Raw genomic sequence first — 24,325 nt, 5'->3', positions numbered from 1 at the left:
GTTACAGAAAATACAGGCCCATTACTTCTGAGCATGGGATGATTTAGTATCACAGGTCCAACACTTGTTTCTCACCATCTGCCAAAAATACAGCAGTACATCATGCAGCTCACCTCTGACATCCACACCAATGTGTAACTGCAGGTTTTCAGCTGGGAGCCACAGCTTGAGCTGGCAGGAGGATGACTGCTATTGACAAAACAGAAATGTGGATAGGCTGACAGAGCCTAGCTCTCTGAATAAAAACACAGATGCACCCTGAACATTTTTCATTTCACAAGCCTATTCATTTATCCTCATTTTTTGGAATAGATAGATAATTTGACTCACATTCTTAAGAATGCTTAAAGTGACCAACCAGCTCTTAAAAAAAAAATCAATAAATCCTCAGCAATGATATATCCAATGTTACTTTCAAGATGCCTTTATTTCAAGGCACTGCATCACTTACCTTATCAGAAGCAGTTCAGTTACATACTCATCTAAGATTACTTCTTTCTTTTCCAATTTCTGTATGATGCTACTTTTGTTCTGTACCTTGTACTCCCTGCAGTGGTTTTGCCTTTCTCCTGCAGGCTTCTTTAAGCACTATCAATCACATTTCTCTGTTAAGTCCCTTAAAGCAGAAAAAGATGAACAAATTGTTGCTCTGCAGCTATGAACTTCCTTGCTCTAAGAGACATGCTTATGAATTAAACCTATGAACTTTTTCTCTGTACTTCCTCTAGAAGAAAAAATTTTTTTAGAAAAGTCTTTATAGACAGAAGCTTTAAGTCCTACATGCCAAATCCCAGCAGCTTAGAAATAGAGATGTAGTATTTTACCACAAAACTCCTCAACAAACAGCATAAATGGCCACTACATGGCCATTTTCACTGTAACCACAACCCCGTGGACACTGTACCTCAACCCAGGTACAACTAAAAAAAAAGGTATAGAGCATTTTGTTAAAAGTCTATTTTCTACACATTACCAAGAACAAAATAAACACACATTTGAAGAGTTCTTTGCAGCGTATTTTTCAGTTTTATTTATAAAATCAGATGCTCCTTTAAAGTGTACAGTTAAAATCACAACTGTAAATTCAACCACAGCTGAATATTGTTTCAATAAAATACTCCTACCAACTGATGTAAAAATTCATTCAATTGTGATTCAAAATTCGATTCAGCTGCAAGATAAACTTACCAGTACATTACCCATTCAGCAAGTATTTACCACACTGTAAAAATACATGAGGGTCCCTTCTGTTCATAGCAATGCCATGAAAATATCTGCACAACAACTCATCTTTTAAAAACAATTCTACATTTATGAATACAACGACAACAACAAAAAAAGAATAAAAAAAATTGCCAGCGAAATCCTCCAAGGGTTTCCAAACTGCTGACACCCCCACAGGGGGTAGTAACTGCATCAGTGCTGTACCAGCATGTTTTCCCTCTGACCACTAAATAAGTGATTTTCCAAGCAGCTCTAAACTGTCTGCAACATTTTGCCAGGCGAAACAAAGCCACAGAAACAAATTAGCAGGTGCAAATCCAGCTGCAACACTCACTCCATTGGCCTTTCTGATCAGAACTGCATCTTGCTGTGATCACTCTGGCACACTACAAGGACTGAAAGATTAGTACAAGCTGAAGTAAAAACTGCCAGTTCCTGAAAACTTATGGAAATGAGGTCAAAGGCTTGATAAGGCATTTCATTGCAAGATGAAGTTGTGGTTCTAGCAGGGCAAAGAGTACTTTGGGAAAGTTTGGGGGGTTTTTTATCCAAAGGGGATAGAACCTGCCGAATTTGCAGCCAAGATCATTTGATTGTTGGGCAAATAATTGTCTCATCATCACACAGGGCACTGATTCATCTGTTCATTCCTCTTACATTATTCTCCCATGCCACAATTTTTTACATAACCCAGGATGTGTGTAGCCCCAGAGAAGGGATGCTGCACCTAAGAGTTACCCAGGGTTACAAACTTGGAATTCAAACCCCTAGGCACACGAATTTTCATTATATATGGCCAGAGGATCTATGGTATTCACAGCAATTCAAAAACTGCCTGAGCTTTCTGTAGCTCAATGGTTCTACTGGGCACAAATTCACAGCAGTGGGGGGTACAAGGGCTAATGCCTCCAAACAAGAAACATTTCTACATACAGAATCCTGATCACTTGTAGCAAAGCACAGGATACAGCAAGTGAAGACTCCCAGATTTTACTCCTGAATTTGGAATGGACTGCAGGTATGCACCTTTGTGTCTCTGCCTCTTTTTATACAGCTGGGATAATAACAGTCATCTTTTTGACATGTTCACGGACCTATGGATCAAAAGCATTTTTCAAACGTTAGGTGCCAATCTCCTGAACTAAGTCTCACTGTTTCACAAAAGAGATGACATGTCTGCCTGCTAAGACATTGCAAATCAACTTATTTTCATACTTGGGAAATAAATGAACATTTTCAAATTCAGGAAATAAAAATAATGTACACAAAAGAGTCTACTGTTATCGTTACTTTCCTTCTGGCTTAGGGTTCCAAACTATTTTGAAGGAGACAGCTGTCCTTACCTGAAATATTCAATTTAATCTATTTCACTAAGTCTCAAAATGCATTGAAGCAATCATTTTAATTGAAGCACAGCTAAGTAGAATGGACGCATAAGTCTAATTTGACAGATAAGTTAATTAACAAGCTTCCCAATCAAGAAAGAACCTTTACACAAAGTATCTGATTACATGTTTTAGAGCAAATATTTTAGGCAGTGTGGTTATAAAGCAGAATACCATATTTGGAAAATGCTGTAAAAAGACTAGGAAAAGTGTAAGATACTGCCCACATCTTCCTACTTGAATACATAACTTGTAAACACCTACTGAAGTCTCTTATTTTAAGAGGTGTTTGAAATTTGAACACAAGCAGTACTGAGGATGTGCAGACCTCTGCTGATTTACAACACGAGAAAAAAATACAAGTTCAAGCTGAAAAAATGGAAAAACAAAGAAAAGTAGCTTGAGAATAACTAGAAACCAATAGGTATAAATAAAGCAGGCAAAAACACTGAAAAAAACCCCAATCCATAAAAAGAACACTGCCTGAGTCAAATTAGCCTTGAAAACTCAAGATTCTGTAAAAATAGCTTTCCTTAAAATAAACTTTTACACAAAAGATTGTCACCAGATTGACTTTTACAAGTGAAGAAACCTTTAGATAGAGTTTCCCTTCAATGACCTGCAGATCACAGTATTTTACTTGAAGCTTACCAGTAACTGAAACTAGAAAAATTAAAATATTTCATACAGCAGCAAAAGTATTACACAGAACAAAAGGCTAAATAATGTGTTACATTCTAAGACCCTTTGCTGAGAAAGCGAAGGTGATTAATAACACCACAAGGAAAATCTGATTACATCCAGCTTTTGATAAACAGAGGGGAAATCAGACAAAATTTGCCAGGTTTTTAGCCAAGCATGTCCTGTTTGAAGAGCACTTTGAGACATTAATGAGAACAAGTCTTTTTATGTACTGAAAGTGGTTACCACATTCTGAATTAAAAACACCTTTTTCATCCATAGATTTCAACATCCAGAGACTCCACTACAATGAAAGAGGTTAAATCTTATGCAGGAAGTCAACAGTGCTAAGAAATAATGAATATATGGTTTGATGTTCAAGTTTAGCCCCACAACATGTCAGTTTTGAAAGCAGAAGAAATTAAATTCTTTCTGGCTTTGGCATCACCACAAAAAAATCAGAAATCTGCTCAAATAATTTCCTATTTGTTATGTCTGGATTCAACTCCTCTAACCAATCAACAGAGAAAACATTAAGATACCACCCCACCTTCCCAAGCACTACCAAGGTAAAATAAAAGATTGCATGTAACTACTTTAATTGAAAACTACTTGCCTTGGCAGAGAAAATTTTCCATGGGTCTGTTTTAAAAAGCAGAGCCTGTGGACTGATACTTTTGGGTTGGTTGGTCTTTTTTAATTGCTGTATGTAATTTCATCTCTGATGTATTTGCAAATCACTTAGCCTCAATTAATTTATGTATCTGTCTTGATAAACACAGCTTTAAAATCAAAAGCTGTATAACAACTTGACTCCAAAACACACATCACTTCACAAAAACATAGGGAAAAATCTGCTTCTTTTTACTTCAGTTTACTTCTTTTCGCTGGGCACAAGCTGGCAAAAGGCATTTGATGCAGAATAACCTGGCTGCTCTTTAAAAAGCCTACTTGGATTCTCAAACCAGCTACAGCAATTTCTGAGCCTCAGAATATTTTGGATCTTTAGTTTAGACCTTTAAATATTGAATGAAAATGAAGAGTACTGTAGCTTGGCTTCAATACATCCACCTTACTTGGGGGAGTAAACATGCTCTGATCAATAGGTTCATCACCACAGGATCTTAAACACTGCATCTTTTCACACTTACTTGCCAACTTCAGAAGAACACCTAAACAAAAAAAAATCTTTGTATTTTGCTCATCATTGAGCAGTTAAAGGTTACAAACATAAGTCTGTGAGGTCAGAAAGCGAAACATCCTCCCACTGAAAGATTGTCGTCAGAGTCATGCCAGGAGTGCAGGAGGACTGAGTTTCATTTGTGACTGCTCATGGAGGTGAGAGATGGCCATGGAGATTCGCTGCTGGTATGGAGCAAAGCCAGAGGGAAAGAGGTTGGGAATTACACCAAGCAGCTGCACTGACACAGCTGCTGATGTCCTCAGCGTGGCAGCACTGGAGGAGGCTCTCCCTTGTTTTCCATGCTGTCATCAGCCACTGCAGCCTCACAACTTGCTTCCCTGCTGTCACACGTAACACAGCCCTTTGGAAAGGAGCAAGAAAGAGGAGTTTAAATTCTTTCTAGGAGTATATTTCAAAGGGTCACATCCTATGGAATGACACATTGCCATCTCTTGAAACCTCTGACCAGTGGGGTGAGATCTGTCTGAAAGCAGAAATTAGACAGGTATCTTGGAGACACTGGCATCTACCACTTACCTTGCCTCAGAGGTTAGTAATTTGGCTAGTGGAACATACAGTTCTACCTTTGAGATAAAAAGGCATGTGACTGCCTTGAATTTGAAGACTTTATCATTCAGCTTTTTAAGCAAGCTCCTCATTGAAGATTTGGACTGCAGCCTAAACAAAAACAACACTGACCAATGTAAACAGCTGAAATGCCTGAGTGTATTGATAATTTTCTTGCTCTTGAGAAACGGTACAATATTGAAACAAAGTCCCCAAACAGAAGTCCTGCATTTCTTGCTACTGTCAGAAGCCTGTTTGTATTTGCAAAATCACAGTCTGCACTGGAAGCATAAGGAGTTTCTCCTTAGGAACAGTTTCAGGACCTTAGATAAAAAATAGTGATATTTACATACCAATACATTTCCTAGTAATTGACACTATAAACACTCAACAGAATTTTCTACAAGGTCACTGGACATAATTTTGCTATCTGAATCAAACACAGGGTTCTTAACCATAACAGGACACAAGTTATCAGTGAGATACCAGGAAAACAGAGACTAGTTTTCTGGTCTTGTTCCATAGCCAAGGACATACATGACTTAGTTTTTCTTCTGTAAGAATAAACACCACATCTCAGAATGCTACATTTGACAACCCCAGCTCAATGTGCAGTGATTTTCCTGGTGCACAAATGCATGAACACAGCCTTAAAATCTTCTGTACAATTCAACAATGAAGCTCTAGGTCTTTGTGGGACTAGATCTGTCTTGCCATTCTCCACAGCACCTGGCAGCACTTTAAACTGATTAGGGCATTCTGTAACACACATCAGTGCAAACCAGAAGCAGTTTAGCAGAGTGCCCAGGAGTTACACCAGCTAAAATAATGAAGATTAAATTAATGAATACACCTACAAGAACTGGCTATTTTTGTGTTTCTTACAACACACTTGACCCTCCTCTGTGACTGAGCATTTTTCAGCTTCCTGAACACACCTGATTGAATCTTCACTGATATCCCAGCTTTATAGGCTGTTCAATTATAGCAACAATTTTATTAATAAAGGAACAAAGGACTTAATACCAAAATAAAAAAACAACTCTAGATGCCTTACATGAAATCATGAGCCCCATAACCCAGCACTGTAAGATGGCCCAGGTTAGAAATGCCTGGGCTGGCCAAGGGACCTCCAGCTCCTTCCCCAGTGCTCACCTGGGTGCTGATTTGCAGGGGGACAGTCTGGGTCCTGATCCACGAGTGCACCTCTGCAAGCTCCTTCTTCTGCCCGTCTGTAAACCAAGGCTGCTGCTTTTGCATGACTGCCAGCTTCTCCAGATCCTGCTTTAGAACTTCCTCTTTGATTCTGCAGGGAAGAGACACCTGTGAGCCCAGCTGTCCTACACAAGCAAGGCAGGCACTGACACTGTGAGAATCTCCTCACCACAATCTATGGCTGAAGCCCAGACAGCATCAGCTGCTGAAAGGGAACTGTACTTTGTACCTTATTTGCTTGGTAAGGCTGCTTTCAACACTGGGCTAACAGCTGAGGTTTGTTTGCTGTTGGTTTTGTTGGGAGTTTTTGGTTGTTTGGTGTGGAGTTTTCTTGTTTTATGGCTTTATGTGGTGCTTTTTTAATGTGGAATCCAGTTACAAATTATATATATATAAGCCAATTACAAGCAACCTACAAATAACCTGTAGTTTTACCCATTTATGCATTCAAAGTACAGGACAACAACCAATCCCATTAATACATCAGCAAAAAAGTTCACATGCTCCCTTATTTCAACAGATGGGGAAATGGAAAAAAGTAGACAAAAGTAAATAACCAGGCCTAAACTGCACAAAAATAATCTAAGGCACTTTCTTGAAGTTTCATTGGTATGTATGCTGTTTCCACAGTCTCACTTTAATCCTATAGCTCCATACACAATTCCAAACCACATGTCAGAAATTGTTGATGTTTTCCAACCTGTTTGGCATTTGGTAATTCATTAGAACTCTCTCAGGTGTCTGATCCATCATCACCCAGGCTGACTCATGCTTTGATTTATAAGCTGTCCCTTTTTCTTCTGCTTCCTGATTCTTCTCTTCTTTGGAAGCTTCAGAAGAATAATTACTGGCAAAACACTTGCTGCTTTTCCCACTACCTGCTGAAATGACCACGGAAGCAAAAAAATAAAAAAAGGAGACGCCTGGAAAATCTCAGTAACTCAACACAAAAACTGCACCACCCCCAGTGTATTCTTGCAAGCCAGTTCTGTAATACAAGCACAGGTATTCCCAGATAATTGCTCTAGCAACTACTACCTATTGAGAATTCAAAGGTAAAAGTGCATTCTGTCAAGAATCTCCAAAGCTCCATTCACTTTTCTCAAAATTCATTGGTTCAGCTTCTCTGCTTCTGAGAGGTCCTGTTCTAGGCAGATTCACCTTTAGTCAAGAAAGATGTAAAGCAGTATCTAAAAGTATCTAAAGCAGAGAAAAGTGATAATGAGAAAAGTGAAGAGTGACTTTAAGGTTAAAGGAATAGCTTCTTAGACTCACATTTCCAGCTACAGTGACTGAAACAAACTTGGCTTCAAACACTGAAAGTTGGTGAAAAGTAAAGGCCACAGATCATCTTACATGCATTTCCCATCCCCACTACATATCCTTCTATTAATTATAAGTTAGCAAGCAATCTAGCACCAAATACCTAAATCTTGGGACTTCCCTACCTGTGCCATGACCAGAAGTCTCGTTGAAGCTAGAGCCTAAAGAACCAGATAAAGCTGATCCACTGCCTGATGCTGCTGAACCTGAACCCAACTGTGAGTCCTCGTATGAGTGGTCAGGAAATTCAAGAGCAGCACTGTTACCACTATCTTCTGGCTCATTATCCTGGAGACAAAAAGCAGATCCAACACATCCACAGAAGTTACATTTAAGTATGCAAAAGGAAATTCATCCAGTTACTGAATTCGTCACACCTTGACCAAGTTCTCATATCAATTCAACAGGTTTGGAGTTTTTAGCTCTGAAAATGTGTGGCGGTTTAGAACTCAGGATAACATTCTTCATGGGTGAAAAATCAACAAGCATCTGAACTCTAGTTTACTGGTTTCTGCTGTAGCTCCTTCCCCAATTTGTCAGGATATTGTATGGTTGCATAAAGTTAACAATTTCTGCTGACAAGAGAGGAGTCAGTTCCCTTCACATCCTGTTAGATGGCATCAAGCAGCCATACACATCAAGCAAAGGTGCACTACAGGGAAAATGAGTCTTCCCCTGATTCACTATGCGAAGCAACAGCTTCAGCAGCTCCAGGTACACCAGCTCCCCTTTCAGGACCCTACCCTGCAGTTTCAGCTGATCCAGCCTTTCCAGCCCAATCTGGATTCAGGAGGCAACATTTTTTTCCTTGCCTGCAGAGCTCAGATTCCTGCCTCTGAGTTTACCGCGGAAGTTGGAGAGGCCTTTTCTATGCCCATGTATGGAAACCGACCCACACGGATCCCTGTTCTTCTTTCATTAGCTGCATCCCTGGGAGACAGAGGGAGTAATTAGAAGAGTATCTTCCCTTTGTTTTGGTTCTCCATAGAGACTGTGGGACTGGGTGAAAAAGGATGCAAACTGCACAGCACTAACCAAGTTCCACATGCATAAAGCCCCAAACCCCAAATTCTAGCTGACAGTTCCATTGAAAAAGCTGCTGCCAGAATGCTGAGCAGAAGCAGCTTGTGGCAGCCTAGACCAGAGGATCTCACATTTTTGTTATTTACTAAGTGCCCACACTGTACTGGTATAAGTTCCCATAAGCACAAGTATAGACTGCTTTCTCCACCTCCTGTGCTATTTGTGACCTGCAGCCTACATAGCACAGCCAACAGAAAAAGCAGCTAACAAAATCTGTGTCCCTGACACACAGATCATCACCACCAGTTTTTGTGACAGAACACTGTGAAAGTCAGTTTCTCCTCTACATGAAAAACCTTTGTCACTTACACATTTATCTTCTGCATGTGGCTTAGCATCAGCACTAACGGACAGCTCCATAGGTTTTGGCAGCTCTTCTTGAAGCAAATTCAGCTGAAGTGGGGAGCTGCTCCTTGAGCTGCTCAGCAGTAGGGCCTGGTCACACTGGCCCTCTTGCTGGTCCTCCACGGATGAGTGAGGAGAGGCTGGAAAGGGCTGACCCACAGAGTGTGGTGTTACTGGTGATGGAGCACAAGCAGGGGGTGCTGGAGGTAGTGTGGTGCATGGATATGAAGAGGGGGGATAAACACACTGAGGGCTCGGGAGAAACACATGTTGAGGCATCTGAGGGTACATGGGGAAACCCTGAAAAAATACAGCCATAAACGTGCCTATGTTTGGGGGATAGAAGACTGGGTATGACTGTGTTCCACAGCACAGCTGTGATGAGGACATGGACTGAGGCTGCAATGGGCGAAGGGCAAGCTGCTCTCCTCCAGGAAAGGCTGGAAAAGTAGACACTGGATTCAAATAGGTAGGAAATCCCACAGGAGGATGGACATTCAAAGTGGAGGAGCTCAGATAGGACACTTCTGAGGGAGAGAACAACTGTTTCCTATTTGTTCTCTTCTCACATGGAAGACTATCTCTATTTTTACTAGAAGAGTGGCTATCTGCGCACTGTCTCTGAGGTTTCTGGCGCTTGAATTTTCCGTGTTTTCCTTTTTTACAGCTAGCTGGGCTCATCTGCTTTGAAGGGGAATCGCCTGAGGAAGAAAAATAAACATATTCACTGAAATGACAGACCCAGGAAAAGAGAAAAAAAAAAAAAAAAAGATAAAAACACGCAGATAAGTGAGTGTGGCTTATTCAGAGAGCTGCCTTTCCCCTGGATACTTCTTCCATAAACCAGTGATGGATTTGCTGACATATGTACAGTATTTCCTTCATGTCATCAATTTTCTTATTGATCACTTCAGCTTAACTCAATCAGATCTTTTATGTTCTTCAAGGGAAGGCAACAAACTACCTGGGATTTGCAGGCTTTATTGCAATAACTATCTGCTTTGTGAAAAGTCTAAGATAGCAAGATCCAAGATGGAGCAGACCTTCTGTGTGGGCAATGCTGCTGTCAAATCCTGGCAAGCCAAAGGAAGTATTCTGTAAGCAGCCACAATAAGACACTCACTAAATTATACAAAGGAGAACCTCATGGCTAGGCTGGTTTTGTAAATCACCTAACGAGTCTTTATTTCTCAAAGCTGCTGCCTACCTTGGCCACAGGAATGTCTGTTGTTACTTCTGCTTCCTTGTTGAAGGTAAGTCCTAAATGGAGAGAGCAAGACCCTCTGTCGGAACTTGTCAACATAGTTTTGCTCCTCCTTTTGAGTGTGGGCTGACAATGTCTCTTTTGTTAGCCCAACTGGCTTTAAGTCCTCAGGCAGCACTGCAAGGCTCTGAGCATTCGCAGGAGGCAGCTCAATTTGCTCACTTCCAACAGCAGCATCCTCCATTGTAGTCACTTCTTTGAAGAGGGAAGAAAACAAATCACTCTTTGCTCTGCCCTTCTGGTGTCAACTACCACAAAACACAGAGTGTTACACAGAAAACAACCTCGTCTGAGCTACTGAGCAGAGGCATGGGGAGAAAACATCCTTTCAACTCAAATATAGTTACACTAACATGAACTGAGCAAGTTACATTGCACGGTCTGGAAAACTTCAAATTCACTTTGAAGTCAGAGGCACTTCTTTCTTCATATTTTCTTAGTACAATAGCAGCTACATTCTCTTTTTTTTTTTTTTTCTTTTTTGCTTCTTTCTGCATTAAAGTGAAGCAACATTGGTCCCATAGTAATTTTTATTTGAATCCTCAATGGCCAAAAGCACATTATTGCGTCTGAGGCATATGCAGTGAAGTTCAAAGTGAAAGGAAACAGTGTAGCCTGTTAAAACTATTTCACTAAAATACCCTAAAAACTTCCAGGCTCAAGTTTTTCTTCACAGCATCATGAGAAGGACCTTAATCTTTCAGAATTCACATTCATTGAGGACACATCTTAAACGAACAAAAACTTTCTCACCGTGTACTTCAGGCTGGAAACATTGTGTAAACTTAAACATCAGTCAGTGTTTCGTGAGTGTGAACAGTACCTGATTCAGGGTGTGGGACATGCACTATAGTGCTGCTGTAGCTGCACTGGCTGGTGACAGAAATGACACTTGGAGCCTTGTTGGACAGGGTCAGGTCTGCCAGAGGAGCTCCCACCATGCCTGCAGTTGTCTGGTCTTTCAGCGTCTCTTCCAGACCAGCAGATATTGGCGTGTGGGACTCAACTGCTGACAGCATAGCAGTATCTATTGGCAAATGACAAAGTTTCTACATGGGATTCCATTCCAAGCACTCTGCTCCCAATTCATCAAGTCTCACTGGTTCAGAAACAACCAGTAACTATGCAGACTATTAAATAAGACAGTCTTATATATTAAAAAAAAAAAAAAAAAACATTTACATGCCAGTGCGATGTCAGCACATACTAAATGTGGCGTAAAATGAGTGAGCAACACAAGGCTCACTTAACAACAACAAACAAGAGTTCCTTTGATGCATTCCAAGACTTAACATTTTAGCTTTTGTTTAATTGGGAGATCTAGGCAATTTAGGCAAATATTTACTAAAATACTGTTAGCAACACAGCAGTTTAAGAAGTGGACAAACCTTGGAACACACAACAGTGACATATAAAAAAACACCCAAATCAGCTTTTGTGGTTCTAATATGATTGTCAGTACACTTGGTGTTACCTTCCAATGCCCTGACTTCCTGCTGACTTTGCTGGACTTGTTTGTCATCTTCTGAAGATGACGATGATGTATTCGCAGAAGATTTACATTTCCTTTTCAGTGCTGGAATACTGCAGCTCTCTAGGTATCTGAAATGAAAACATATCACAGGAAGCTCTTTCTACTTTGGGTTTGTTTTTTTCTCCGTTTGGAGATACAAACATTTGAACAATCCAAACTGGAGATCCAGAAGTTAACTAGTATTTTAAATTCACTGCAGGAAGTTCTGGACACGTATCTGCTTTCCAAGGAGTATTTTAAATAAAATAAATCACTCTTTAAGGGGAAAAAAAAGAGAAAAAAGAAAAAAAGATTATATTATCCACTGACTTAAAAAATACAGTCCTTTTATAAATTATATCAACTTTCTGTTTTATATGGATGTTCTCAGAGTGGGTAATGAGAAGACATTGACACATTATGACCATCAAAATTCATTTAAATCCCTATTGCACCAATGACAAATGTCACAAATAGCTGCAAACAGAATCTTAGCTCCTAAACTTTTTGTTACTGTGTGATTCAGATTGGGCAATCCATTCCAATGCTCAGAGAGGCAGAAAACTTTACAAACAATCCCAAATTTATCTCACAACTCAAAACCCAAACAGTTTAAGGCCAATGAAAACTGCTTGGATGCTTACTTTCTATCAATTAATCTTAAACTTGTACCTCTAAAATTGTTTCAGAGTTTATTACCTGATGATACTATCAACACAATTGATCTGCTGATAGGAGGGAACATGTGGAGTCTTCTTTGGATCATCATAAAATGTGTTGCCTGGTTCTTCTGTGCTGTCCCCTCTCAGTGTCTGAAGAAAACAGGAAGCAGTGTGCCTCTTCCCTGGAACAGAGGAAACCTGTAAAGATTCCTCTCAAGGGCATCTAAACACTACCCTCACACAGACATTATATATACACAGATAAATATATACTGGAATCCACATAATGATACAAGGACTTATGGGCTATGACAGCATAGCTCTCTTTCCAAAATTATTCTGCATTTTCATCTCAATTTTTGTTATGAGGCAAGGGAAGGAGAGGGGGAAAGATGCCTGAAAAAGCCAACCCCCCCCCCCCCCCCCCCACCACCTTATACATCCAATTGAAAAAGCAAGCAAACATAAAGACAACAGTATATAAGTCCCCCTGCATTTAAGTTGCAAATAAAGCTGCAATTAATATTACTCTTCTTTCAATTTATACATCACAGAATCCAACCCTTATTTAGCAGTAATTCACAGCTTTGTATGCCATGGATACATTGGCCAGAGTCCTATCAATTTTGACAGTACAGTTCTCTAGGACACCACCAGCAGTTAATTTTAATAGAGAGTATCACAGAGCAGAATGTGTTAATACAGATTCCTGTAATATTTGAGGGAGCATCCAAGTTTCTCCATGTAATTGTTCTACATACAAACTGCAAATAATGTGCATTAATACAACTTTAAGCACTTAGTAACTAAACCCCTACTTCAGTGGGAAGTGGGGCCATATTTTCCAGCCTATGATTGTTTCTAGGAGTTCACAAAGTAACCAAAGGGAGCTTCCACACTACTTGCTACAAGCACATCTGCATTTTCACTAGAAAAGGTTAAAGTATAAAAAAGGAGAAGTATGCCAACCTAGAAAGAGACAGATATGTTCCTCCATATTTCAAGGAGGAGATAAAAAGTTATTGCATCTGCTGAGGTTATTTTTAGGGGTGATTGGGGGGAGAGTGGGGAACTTGTTTGTTTGGGTTTTTAACAAAAAAACCTCTTCTCATGTCTTTAAGACATGCTAAAAAATGCTATCTAAAGTTCTTCAGCAGAACACCACATAGCCAAACTCATGGCTACAGATCTACAGGAGTTCCTGTTACCTTAAGGATCGTAACTACATTAACTCACCTCCCAAAACTTCTGAGCTCACAGCCTGGTCATTTGCATTCTGTGGCTTGCTCCTCGATGCAATGTACAGCTGCTGCCCCAGGTTCTTTATTCGGTTGACATCTGCACAAACTTGTTGCAATGTCATCTTGAGACACACAAAAAATGCAAAGTCAGAATAAAATGAGTACAGAGAGGCTATAGGAGCTGACTTGGGTTCTTGAATTCTTCAAATTGAAAGGAATAGACTATCAGCCTAAGCCTGGTATCTATTGGTATTTGTAAATTTAATTAATCCAATTATCATGGTTAATTTAAGTAAATTAACTATGATAAAGCTCAAGCAGCCTCAGCATTTGAATGCTTTAATACCCATGCCAAGCCTTGAGAGTGGGAATAAGCTGATGACTTACTCAGGAGTCTCACAAGGAAATGAGGTAATTGCAACACTTGTTTTAGGGCAGCACTACTTCCACTCTCTTCTAAAGGAATCAGCAAAATTAAGAGCAAAACCCAAAAGCCAGCACTCTGTAATTAACCCGTTTAGTTTGAACATGGCTTTATTCCTCCCACTTCAGTAAAATTCATTATAAGAAGCGCATACATACACAGTAAACATTTTCATTTTAAAACAGGTGTATTTTCACAACTCTGGAGGCAGTGACACATTCACTTACTGGTTCTTGTGTTTCCTCTGCACAGTTCCCATTGGAGTCACTCGAAGATGCTATACTGATGTAATGCTCATAAGAGCCACTGCTTCCAAGGCTTCCATAACCACTGGAAACATTGCTGTGAACTGGCTGTATGAGAGAGAAAAAAATTTTTAAAAATCATCATCTGAGAGAACAAAATGAAGGAAACAACACACTTTGCAACAAATAAACTAAGACAATCAATTGAAAAGTCAGTATTTGTCTGGGCTCTACCACTTGCTTACACAGAATTCTCTACCATGCTTCAAACTGTTTCAAGATGTAGATTTACCTTTCAACATAAGGACTTGGCAAAAATGTCAAAGAGATTTTTATTTTGTTTTGTAATGAGGTGGGCCTGTATCCATGCAGAACTTTTCTTTTAGACCTTTTAAAAGACCATCCTCAAAACAGCCCACTAATCAGACTCAAGTTTCTTTAGCCTCTCACTCAGAAGGCCAGCCCATGTTCTGAAATTCTTTTCCCTTCTTTACCTGCAGAAGCAGTTTGTAAATTTGTCCTTGTAATTCTCTTATCTCTTTCTCCACGCTGCTTGTTTCTTTACTTCTTGGGGCAAAGACATCTTCATTCAGAGGGCTTCTGGAGAGAGCCAAAAATATTTCACTGTTCATTTTCATTCCATAAAGAAAAGATAGCCATAAACACTCATAAAAGATTCTGAATTGATTATGATTATTTTATTTTGACTGCTGAGTCAACACAGAGGAATGTCATCTGTCCCAAGAGCTGCCCTGCTGGGGTAGTGGGGCTGTGAGAGCAGGGAAGCTCCAGGGAAGTCCCTACACCAGCAGAGACATCAGTTAAGGCTGACAAGCATCTACCCTTCTGTCTCCTTCACTCAGAAGGCAAACTCACACCCCATAAAATCCTGTATAAAAGATCACTTTGAAAAGTCAGAAGGCCATTCCCAAAAGCCATTTCCTCTAACAGAAACCAGGTAAGAAGGCAGTCGGTCATATTTTCGAAGTTTTTGAAAACTAACGAGAAACATCTGAAAAATTAATTTGCACATTCAATACTAACTGCATTTTAAAAAGACCTTGCCTTGGTAAATATTTAAATGGTGCATCAACTTATATGCCAAAAGAAGGTCAATTAATTGGGTTTTTCTGGTGAGACAACCATGAATTAATTTTAGGTAATTATTTGTTAAAGTGATCTAATTTTATACTACTATTTAGCTTATGCTCATCTAAAACTGGTACTTCGATTTGCATCAACTGTGCAAAAACCAGCAAAAATAAAAAGCTGGCTTTGCCTTTTACTTCAAAGTACTTCACTTATTTTCACACTTAATAAACAAGACAAATGCTGTTCTGAAGGAATGGTCTAAAAACAGATGCTGGGCTGCTGTCACAGCTGCAAGAGCAAGTAATGTCTCTAGTTTAGTACTTAGACTGTTTTGTTTTGCAGAGTAATCAATGAGATGCACTTAATTTGATCAATTCTGCAACTGACTTACGTCCGGACTTTGTGTCGGCCAATGATGAACACAACTTTCCTGCTCCAAGGATTCACAAAACTGGACCAGCTGGTGTCCAGTATGACATAATCCCCATTTTGAGTACAAAATCTAATAGGTAAATGTTCAAAAGGGGGTTGGCCAGCAAATTTCAGTACTGAAAGAAAAACACAACCAAGAAACAAGGTTTAGCTTACATTATGACACAGTGGTGCAAGCACAAACACTGATGACTGGGGTTCTTAGAACTCTGGGATTGAATTTACTTTGATCTCAAACTGAGTTAATTAGTTAATTTTTGTCTAGATTGCAGCTCAATCACATGTCAAGCAATATGATAAAGAATTGTAAAACCAACAGAAATTCCTCTAAAAGCAGCTCTTACTTTTCCGGTGAATAGTGATCATCAAAGGACGATCTTCTGGGTGCAAATACATCAGTATGGATGTTCCTATTAAATCCTGAGGTAAGTAACCCAACAAAGGCACTGCTCTGAAACCCAAACACATTGTCACAGGTTATAATACAGTTTTTGACTACTTCCACCCTCAACCCTTTGCTGGTCAGTGAAGTATCCATGCACAATCAACAGTGAAATGAACTAAGGCTACAGAACATTTCCCAACCCATCTCATAATCCTGCACTGTAATATTGACACATAAATACCCATGACAAACATTTCTGTGCCTGGAGATTTAACAGAAATTCACATTTGCAGACAGTTCTGTGCTTGTTTACATGCAAAAGGAAAAAAATGGATCTTGAAGACAAGGGGTCAGAGGCAAAATGTCAGTAATTAGGCTCATTTTCCACTGTTGATGCTACCACAGCTCCCCATTGCCCTGGATAAGGAAAAGTGACTGCAGTTCTGTTTAACATATGGTTTAAACCAACAAAGGAGATCACATTTGTGGAGTGTGAGATGTTTTCCATGAGTGGACTAACACAAAACTCTTTTGTTTAATTATACATTGCAAATCAGCTACTTTACTTGGGTCTCCAGCTGCATCATTAAATGATTTATTTTTCCACCTCTCCATACATACCTCACCAATCTTAAAAACTCAAATCTCTCACCTGTCATCTATGTCCAGAAAAACACATCCAGGGGTGTGTGTGGTGGTGAATATTCTTTTATCCATAGGAATTCGAGGAGCTAATAGAAACAAAATATGCACTAAGACAGAAAACTTGGGCATTGCTATTGCTCATATTTACTGGTTCCTGAACTTAATAATTGTTTGCTGCTTTCTAACCAGTAACTCACAGAAACATAACAGATTTTTAGGTACTACAGACTTCTCTCTTAAATAAAAATAACAAGTAGAGGTCAAATGTTTTGGGGCTTGGCAAAGGCAGCACAGATATTCTGAATTTGCATGCATGCACACACAAGCTGCGACTTACACAGGTGAGACTACCCAAGCACAGGTTATAAACAAAGGAAGAAGACTTTCATAGACTGCATTTATCTACTGGCTCGGATTGTTCTCCCCTGCAGCCTCCTGACTTGCCTTCATATCCAGAGTGGATTTTCTCAGCCAAAGCCAAGCAGCAGGACTCTGCATCCACACGGACAGAAGTGCACACGTGGACCAAGTACGGGGTGATTCGGAAGGGGTAACAACGGGCTTCTTGTTCCTGATCTTTCCCACCCCTGAGGAAAAGCAAAAGAGATTAAACACCCTGGTTTCAAGACTCACATACTGTGTGCCAGGGCTGAGAGCCCTGCCCAGAGAAGTTATGCTGAGCACAAACCCAAATAATCAGGTCCTATGCACACTCCTTTGAGATCCAAGGTCAACACACTCAGCAACACTGACCTCCCTCCTCTGGGAGTCAAGTACATGTTTTGTCTCCCACACTTGCACTGAAGAGACTGTCTAGAAATACTCATACTCTAATGGTTAATGACTACCTTCTAATTCTCAATCCAAGTGTAGTCACAAGTACTATTCATTTGGCTTTGTGCTCTTTTTCAAGCTAAACAGTTCTTTTTCTGCTTGTTTTTCATTCTGTACTATTTTTAGGGAAAAAAAAGTTAAACTATCTGCCTCCCTCAAAGTTAATTTTCACAGACCTACATAAGAAAAACTGCTCCAGACTTGGTGCAATGTTGTTCTTTGACTATCTTCCATGAGAATTTGTCTTCCTAGAATGTGTCTGAACTGTAGCAGCACACAACATTCTTGATGAGATCTTAACCATAGCTTTGCAACAGCTGCAGTAACAACTGGCACTTTCTATTGCAAGTGCTTTTCCACCTGTTATAATTTCAATGTTGTACCCAACTCCTAAAGAAAGAATTGAGTTACATTTTTGAAGATTACCATTTACGCTAAAAGTTACTTTTTATTCCACACTTAGTTTTGTAAAATGTTTCTAGACAGAAGCCAGTATCATTAAAACTACTTCTGACATTTCTGTCTTCGGGAAAACAAAAAGATACAAATGGAAATTGGATACAGCAGAAGTTTAACTCATAAAAAAACATTTTCTTACTTTAGCCTAGAGTGCATGCTTGTAAAAAATATTTTTACTCATAAAGCAAACATAATCAAAAGATCTGTTACACAAGAGAAGTAGAGAAAGATGTTGTACAAAAACATGGAGAAAAATTATTGTAAAATGTTTATGTATCCAACAAAGTGTTCCCCCAATCTAACACTGCTATCTGTCCTGCTGTATTGAGTTCAGGTGCCCCTACACAATTCAAGAGACAAAGGTGGTTTAAGAGTTGTTTAAACACACATGAATGAATCAATGATCAACTGAAAGATGCGTGTCATATCTGCTCAGAAGCAGATTTCTTACTGAAATCCAGAGATCACCTGAGTGTGGGACAGAATTGCACTGAAGATTGAAGGCAAATCTCAATTTTTTTTTTCCTCTTTTAGCTCTAAGATTAGTTAGGTACCAAGCAACAAACAACAAACAACATTCACAGCAGCAGCAAGTCAGGGTTCATAAGCCTCAGGGGTCAGGCTTCACACTAGCACTTAGGTGACCTGAGTTTCTATTAAGGCTTCTGCTCCAGTCTTTCAAGCAACCTTATTCTCAAGCAAAATACTTTTTGCCTCCACTCTCAAACAGTAAAAGGGGGAGCAGCAATTTTTCACAAGATCATTCTCCTGCCTGACAGTACTTAAGGAAACCAACTGGTCCAAGAGAAAAATGTATAAACAGTTTTCCTTCTGTCCCAGTGCAAGTTGATGCATCACTCTGGGAAAGATGTTCAAAATGAGCTACTAGATGACAATATTAAACACAGAAAGCCCATTTTGTAATGGACTTTCATGAGCTCACACTGGTCAGCTGTAACAATAGAACAGTTTCTGCTAGTACTGTATCCCTTGTCAGCCTTCACAAAAACAGAACTATAATAATGCACTTACCTGATTCTACAGAAAAAGGATTTCACCTGGGCATATTCATATGGAGAAGCTAATAAGATGAACACATTGAAAGTATCAGTTAATATCCTTAAAAAGGTCACACCTATCAGAACTATGTTAAACTCTGCATCCTCCAGACTTTCTGAGCAAGACTGAAGTCTCACAACCCACTCTTTATTAACTACTGAATTGTCTGTTCAACAGTCTGCTCCCACATCAAATGCTATCTCTTCTCTCTGGTCCACTCACTCTTACAGAAATGGCTAACCTGGGACTAAATTCAGAGGAAATGCATATTTAAAAGAAAAGAAAACCAAAAAACAAACAAACAAACAAACAAAAAACCCCACCACCACAACAACAAAACGACATATACAAAAAAAAAAAAAAACAAAACACAAAAAAACCACAAAACCCCTCCCCCCAAAAAACCCAACAAAAACCCCACAAAAATCCAAACAAAAAAACCCTCAAAACAACAACAACAACAACAAAAAAGGGGAGCAAACAAATCAACCAATCAACGCACCAGAAAAACTTTCTCCAGCGCATCACTGTGAAAAGGAAAGGTGATGTTTTCTGGCTTTATGAGCCAAGTACCAAAACCTATATACAGACAAGAAGACCACAGCTCCACTTGGGGTGCCACTGCTCTGCTGGGTAGGCACGCCACTGGCATCCAAGTTGTGAAATCCCTGGCATTCAAAACCTCCAGATGTCTCATATCCTTTGATACCAAGGACTTTGGACTTCTCAGAACTGATGCCAGAACAGCCTCATGTCAAGGTGGGCTGGGCAAAAGACAACAGCCTTGCCCTACGTTTGCTTGTCATTTGCTCACAAATCACACAGGACTCAAAAGTCTCAGTTTAGATACATCCAGCAATAATCAGCAAATCAGCTTGAAAATTGGGTTTGATGAGCTGTGTTCACAGCAGGCACTGAGTGGACCATAAAGACAAAGCACCTAAGCAATCATAAGGTGTAGATTAAACTACTTTAAGCTCACAATCAGATTTATTTTCTTCTCAAAAAGCAGCAGTACTTGCAATGAGTAAGATGATACAGGAAACAATGAAGTACATGCCTTTTATTTACCCCAAGTAAGAGTTAAGCCTTTAGGAGACTGCCTAGAATTGGTTCCACAGCCACTCCAGTTTTCAAAGTGGAAAGGAACAAATGAGGCTGATGCATACTGCTAGCATAAGCATTTAAACTTAACTATTACTCTGTCCTCATTCTGCAAAGACAGAAAGTCACACAGAGCATTTAAGAGCATTGCCATGTCCCACCTGTTTGACTTTCCATGTTCCAAAGGGGCAGGTGAGACTGATCAGTGTGTGTGTAGAACACACTCACATCCTGAGGGACAAGCAACTCCACAAACCGGGAAGAGTCCAACACTTTCTTCTTACAGTTCAGAATAGATGCTGCCTGCTCAGAAATATGCACTATGCGTCCAGACAGCAAAGAAAATACAGCCACAAATGTGTCCTGGAAAACAAACAGTAAGAGCAATCATTGCCTGAAACATGGCAGTGACAACTGAGGGATAAAAAGCGAAACAACCCCAAAACAAACCAACCAACCCCAAACCACCACATACCACAATCTCAGGCTGAGGTTCAGAAATGTCTTGGGTAGTGTGTGATCTACTACACTCTCCAGTGCTACAGCAGTGTACTCAAGATTTACAAATGCTAGTAAGACTGCATTAGTCTTCTGAAAACAGATTAATGCTTGTCTTTGCTCTGAATGACTGGTTATCATACACTCCTCCACAAATTTCAGAGGATTCATCACAATTCCACACACAAAAACATCCTGAGAGCTTTCCAATTCTTTTTGTATTTTTTCAAGCATTAGCAATATTTTTGATACAGCATCCAACAGAACTGAATTTCAAGAAACACTTATTTAAAGCAGAGCCAGAGAGCATGACAGATATTGTAAAACAAGAAAAAAAAAAGGTGGAGTATAATTAGAAACCAGAAGTCCTTCACAACTATGGATCTGACTGGTGTTAAAAAACTTTCTGCTGTCTTAGGAGATTACTCTGCTGTAAATGAATTCTCAAAGAGCTATTTGTTACTTCTGGCCAAAAAAACACCAGAACACAAAAAAACAATCAGTCAAATCAAACCCCTCCCAAAACCTTAGTATTTCTTTACTCACTGTTCTATTGACACAGCACAGATAAGACATAATCTTGATTTATCTTAGAAAACTTGAAGGCCTCTCTGGCTAAAATTTAAAGGCCTTTCAACTTTACACATTCTATTTCCACAAAACAGTGTTAGGAGACTAAATTTAGTGAAATTGATTGAATTTCTTGAGTGTGCTGAATTCTTACAGTGTTTTTTGGAGTGTGTTCAGATGCAACTGCCACCAGCTCTTCTATGCTGTATGTCACTACATCTGTCTGAAACACTCTTCGGTCATTCAGAGCCTGGAAAAAGTCATTGTTTGCTAATTGGAAAAAAACAAAACAAAACAGAAAAAGCAAAACAAACACAAGGAAGTCAGTAAGGAGACTACTTTGAAAGTATTTCTTACAGCCCTTGTACTTTTGTCATCTTTTTGGTGAAGTCCAAGGTGAGATGAGAAGGTCTGTGTAGTGACAAAGGGAAAAGGAATACTGATTATACTACTGGAGTAATCTCATTTTGTTACAGAAAACACGAAGTACAATTTTAACTACTTAGTTCCGTGGGAAAACACAATCTAACCAATAATTTCTCAGACTGGGATGGGGATACTGTTTTCTCAATATACATAAAAGTTACTATCAGGCACCTCTTAGCTATGGGACTCTGAGGACAAGAGAAGCAGTAGGGGGGTATCTCAACAGAAAAGATAACATGGCTGTTTAACAAAAAAAACTGGCAATGAAACCACAGTGCTTCAGGAAGTCAACTCTTTGCAGGATTACTGGAAGGCATTCTTTTAATGCTACTTGTTGTCAGACACATCTATCCAAACCATGCTGGTGTTCTTCCAGGTTTTCCCCACACGTACCTTGGACCTGCTGGACACACTGCAAGGCATAGTTGAGAGCACTGATGGTACTGGGCTTGTTAGAACTCCTCTTCTCTTCAGGCAAACACCTTTTCATTTCTTGGATCATCATCATCATATCTCTGTGGGACTGGCTCCAATTCAACTGCTCACTGTAAAACAGAGGTTAAACTTTACCAGGGAATTCTGGTGTAGGAGATTTTCTCCTATCACCCAATCAAAATGACTCCCTAAATCAACATTTTATGGGAGTGACTGCAGAGTCATGCAATATCCAGGAATGTCCTAATGCTCATTCACTAAGTTTCCGGTTGTATCTTTCTCACTTAGCAATCTTTCTCATCCCTGACTCCAGTGTCATGGATGGCAAAGTCACATCAAAACCACTCTGCTAAGACGCCTGGCAACTAAAAATAAGATGCTTACTCTAGATTTTCCAAATATCACAAGTATTAAAATAATTAATAGGTGCTGATTCTTGATCTAAGTTTTTCTAGCCTTGAAGGCTGCACCTGGTTATAAGCATCTCAGGGAACCATGAGGTCCTCAAAATACACCTGATGCAAAGATTTCATTCCTCCTGACTTCAGAGTTTTCATCACACTTCTCAGCTGTTGACTTCAACAGCTGCAGAAAACCTTAACAGATAAACATTTGCTTATTTGTTAACAGATAAACATCTGCTTACATTTGCTTATTTCACTGAGTAAAAGATAAGCAATCAATGTCCTCAAATCGCAGATTCTAATCCTACAAACGAGATAGGAACACCATTTCTTTAAGTAACTTTCCCCCAGTTGACACTGTCATTAGTATCGTACTCTTACTATCTAAACCATTACATAAGTCGACGTATTGCGTGGTAACTTTACCTGCCTCTTCAACGCTGCATACATTATAGCTCTTGAACTCTTTTTCAAATTAAAAAAAAATAAATTCCTGAATTTCTGAACTCTTACAAAACATGCTATTTCAGTAACTCCTGCTTTGGTACTGCTGAATAGTCTGTAGCTGAAGTAGACATCTAAGCTACCCCGGGGTGGCTGACGTGCGCGGCTCAGCCGATCTCAGTGAGGCACAGCTTATCGCAGCGGCTCCGCGCTCCCCGCACCCGCCGCGGCCCGTGACCCCGGGAGTCCCGCACAGAGCAGCGTCCCGGCTCCCCGCTCCCCGCCCGGCCCCGCGCCAACCCCAGCCCCGCTGCCCGGGTACCTGTTGGTTTTTTTCGGCGGCCGAGTCGCCGCTGGACTCGGGGCTGCGCAGCTCGGTCCCGCCGGGGCCGCTCCCCTCGCACGCCGCGCACCGAGAGCCCGCGGGGCCCCGGGGCGCCGCCGCCACCTCCCGCCCGGCCCCGGCCCAGGCGGCCGCGGCCCGAGCCGAGCCGTGCTCCGCGCTGCCGCCTCGGCGCTCGCCCGCCTCCATCCCGGAGCCGCTGAGCATCACAGCGCGGGGGGCATCGGCTGCCACGGCGCCTGGGCACGGCCGGACCTCGGCCTGCGCTACGGGCGCCGGTGCTGCAGCGAGAGCACGCGCCGCCTCACGGGACGGTGGGAGGAGCGGCGCCCCCCCGCACCGCCGGGCCGAGCGGTCACCGGGGCCGGTGCTGCGCTCCCGCGCCGCTCCCCGCCGCCAGCCCCCTCAGCTCGCAGCTGCCAGCGCGGACGCCTCACAAACGGCCCCGGCGGCCTCCACTCCGCCTTCCCGCCCCTCCGAGGCCGCGCCTCTCCCACCGACCCCGGGCTGTCCCCGCTCCGGGCCGGGAGCGCCCTGAGGGGCCGCGCCCCCGCCCCGCGCCGTTACGTAACGCGGCGCACGCGGCGGCCCCGCTCCCACACACCCGCGCCACGTGCGCCGCGCCCCGCGGACAGAGGAGGAGGCGGAGGCGGGGTCGGAGCTGCTTTATTGGAGGAGACCGCGCGCGGTGGGCGGGGCCCGCCAGGCCGAGGGCGCCGCCCCGCCCCTCACGCGGCGCCGCACGCGGCCCCCGTGCGCGCGCATGCCCCCGCCGCCACGTGCGGGGCCGGCCCCGCCCCTGGGCGTGGTCGGATGAGGGGCGTGGCCGGGGAGGGTGTG

General features: G+C 41.3%; 1 protein-coding gene across 7 annotated transcripts; it reads right to left on the bottom strand.

Moving 5' to 3' along the window:
- Positions 1-1,003: 1,003 nt before the first annotated feature.
- Positions 1,004-24,012, bottom strand: PER3 (period circadian regulator 3). 7 transcript variants are annotated; one of them, XM_066334290.1, is made up of 21 exons: positions 23,465-24,012; positions 22,253-22,400; positions 21,588-21,703; positions 20,527-20,728; positions 19,235-19,283; positions 17,354-17,496; positions 16,917-16,995; positions 16,224-16,330; positions 15,839-15,995; positions 14,850-14,955; positions 14,338-14,463; positions 13,682-13,808; positions 12,483-12,627; positions 11,745-11,872; positions 11,094-11,297; positions 10,214-10,465; positions 8,971-9,707; positions 7,704-7,866; positions 6,956-7,136; positions 6,196-6,346; positions 1,004-4,834 (listed from the first exon to the last, which is right to left on the bottom strand). In XM_066334290.1, the coding sequence occupies exons 1-21, from the start codon at positions 23,690-23,692 to the stop codon at positions 4,733-4,735; spliced, it is 3,651 nt and encodes a 1,216-aa protein (XP_066190387.1). In that variant the 5' UTR covers positions 23,693-24,012; the 3' UTR covers positions 1,004-4,732. The 7 variants fall into 7 exon arrangements, 5 of the variants coding, with proteins under 5 accessions (XP_066190387.1, XP_066190383.1, XP_066190382.1 ...); XM_066334286.1 differs by lacking the exon at positions 23,465-24,012 and having other exon boundaries at positions 6,956-7,133; positions 22,253-22,402; XM_066334285.1 differs by lacking the exon at positions 23,465-24,012 and having other exon boundaries at positions 10,214-10,462; positions 22,253-22,402.
- Between the last annotated feature and the right edge of the window lie 313 nt (positions 24,013-24,325).

Source organism: Sylvia atricapilla, chromosome 22 (assembly GCF_009819655.1).
Source record: "Sylvia atricapilla isolate bSylAtr1 chromosome 22, bSylAtr1.pri, whole genome shotgun sequence".
NCBI classification, from domain to species: Eukaryota; Metazoa; Chordata; class Aves; order Passeriformes; family Sylviidae; genus Sylvia; species Sylvia atricapilla.
Note: the sequence above shows the minus strand (reverse complement) of the source record. Positions and strands in the feature narration are given on the sequence as shown.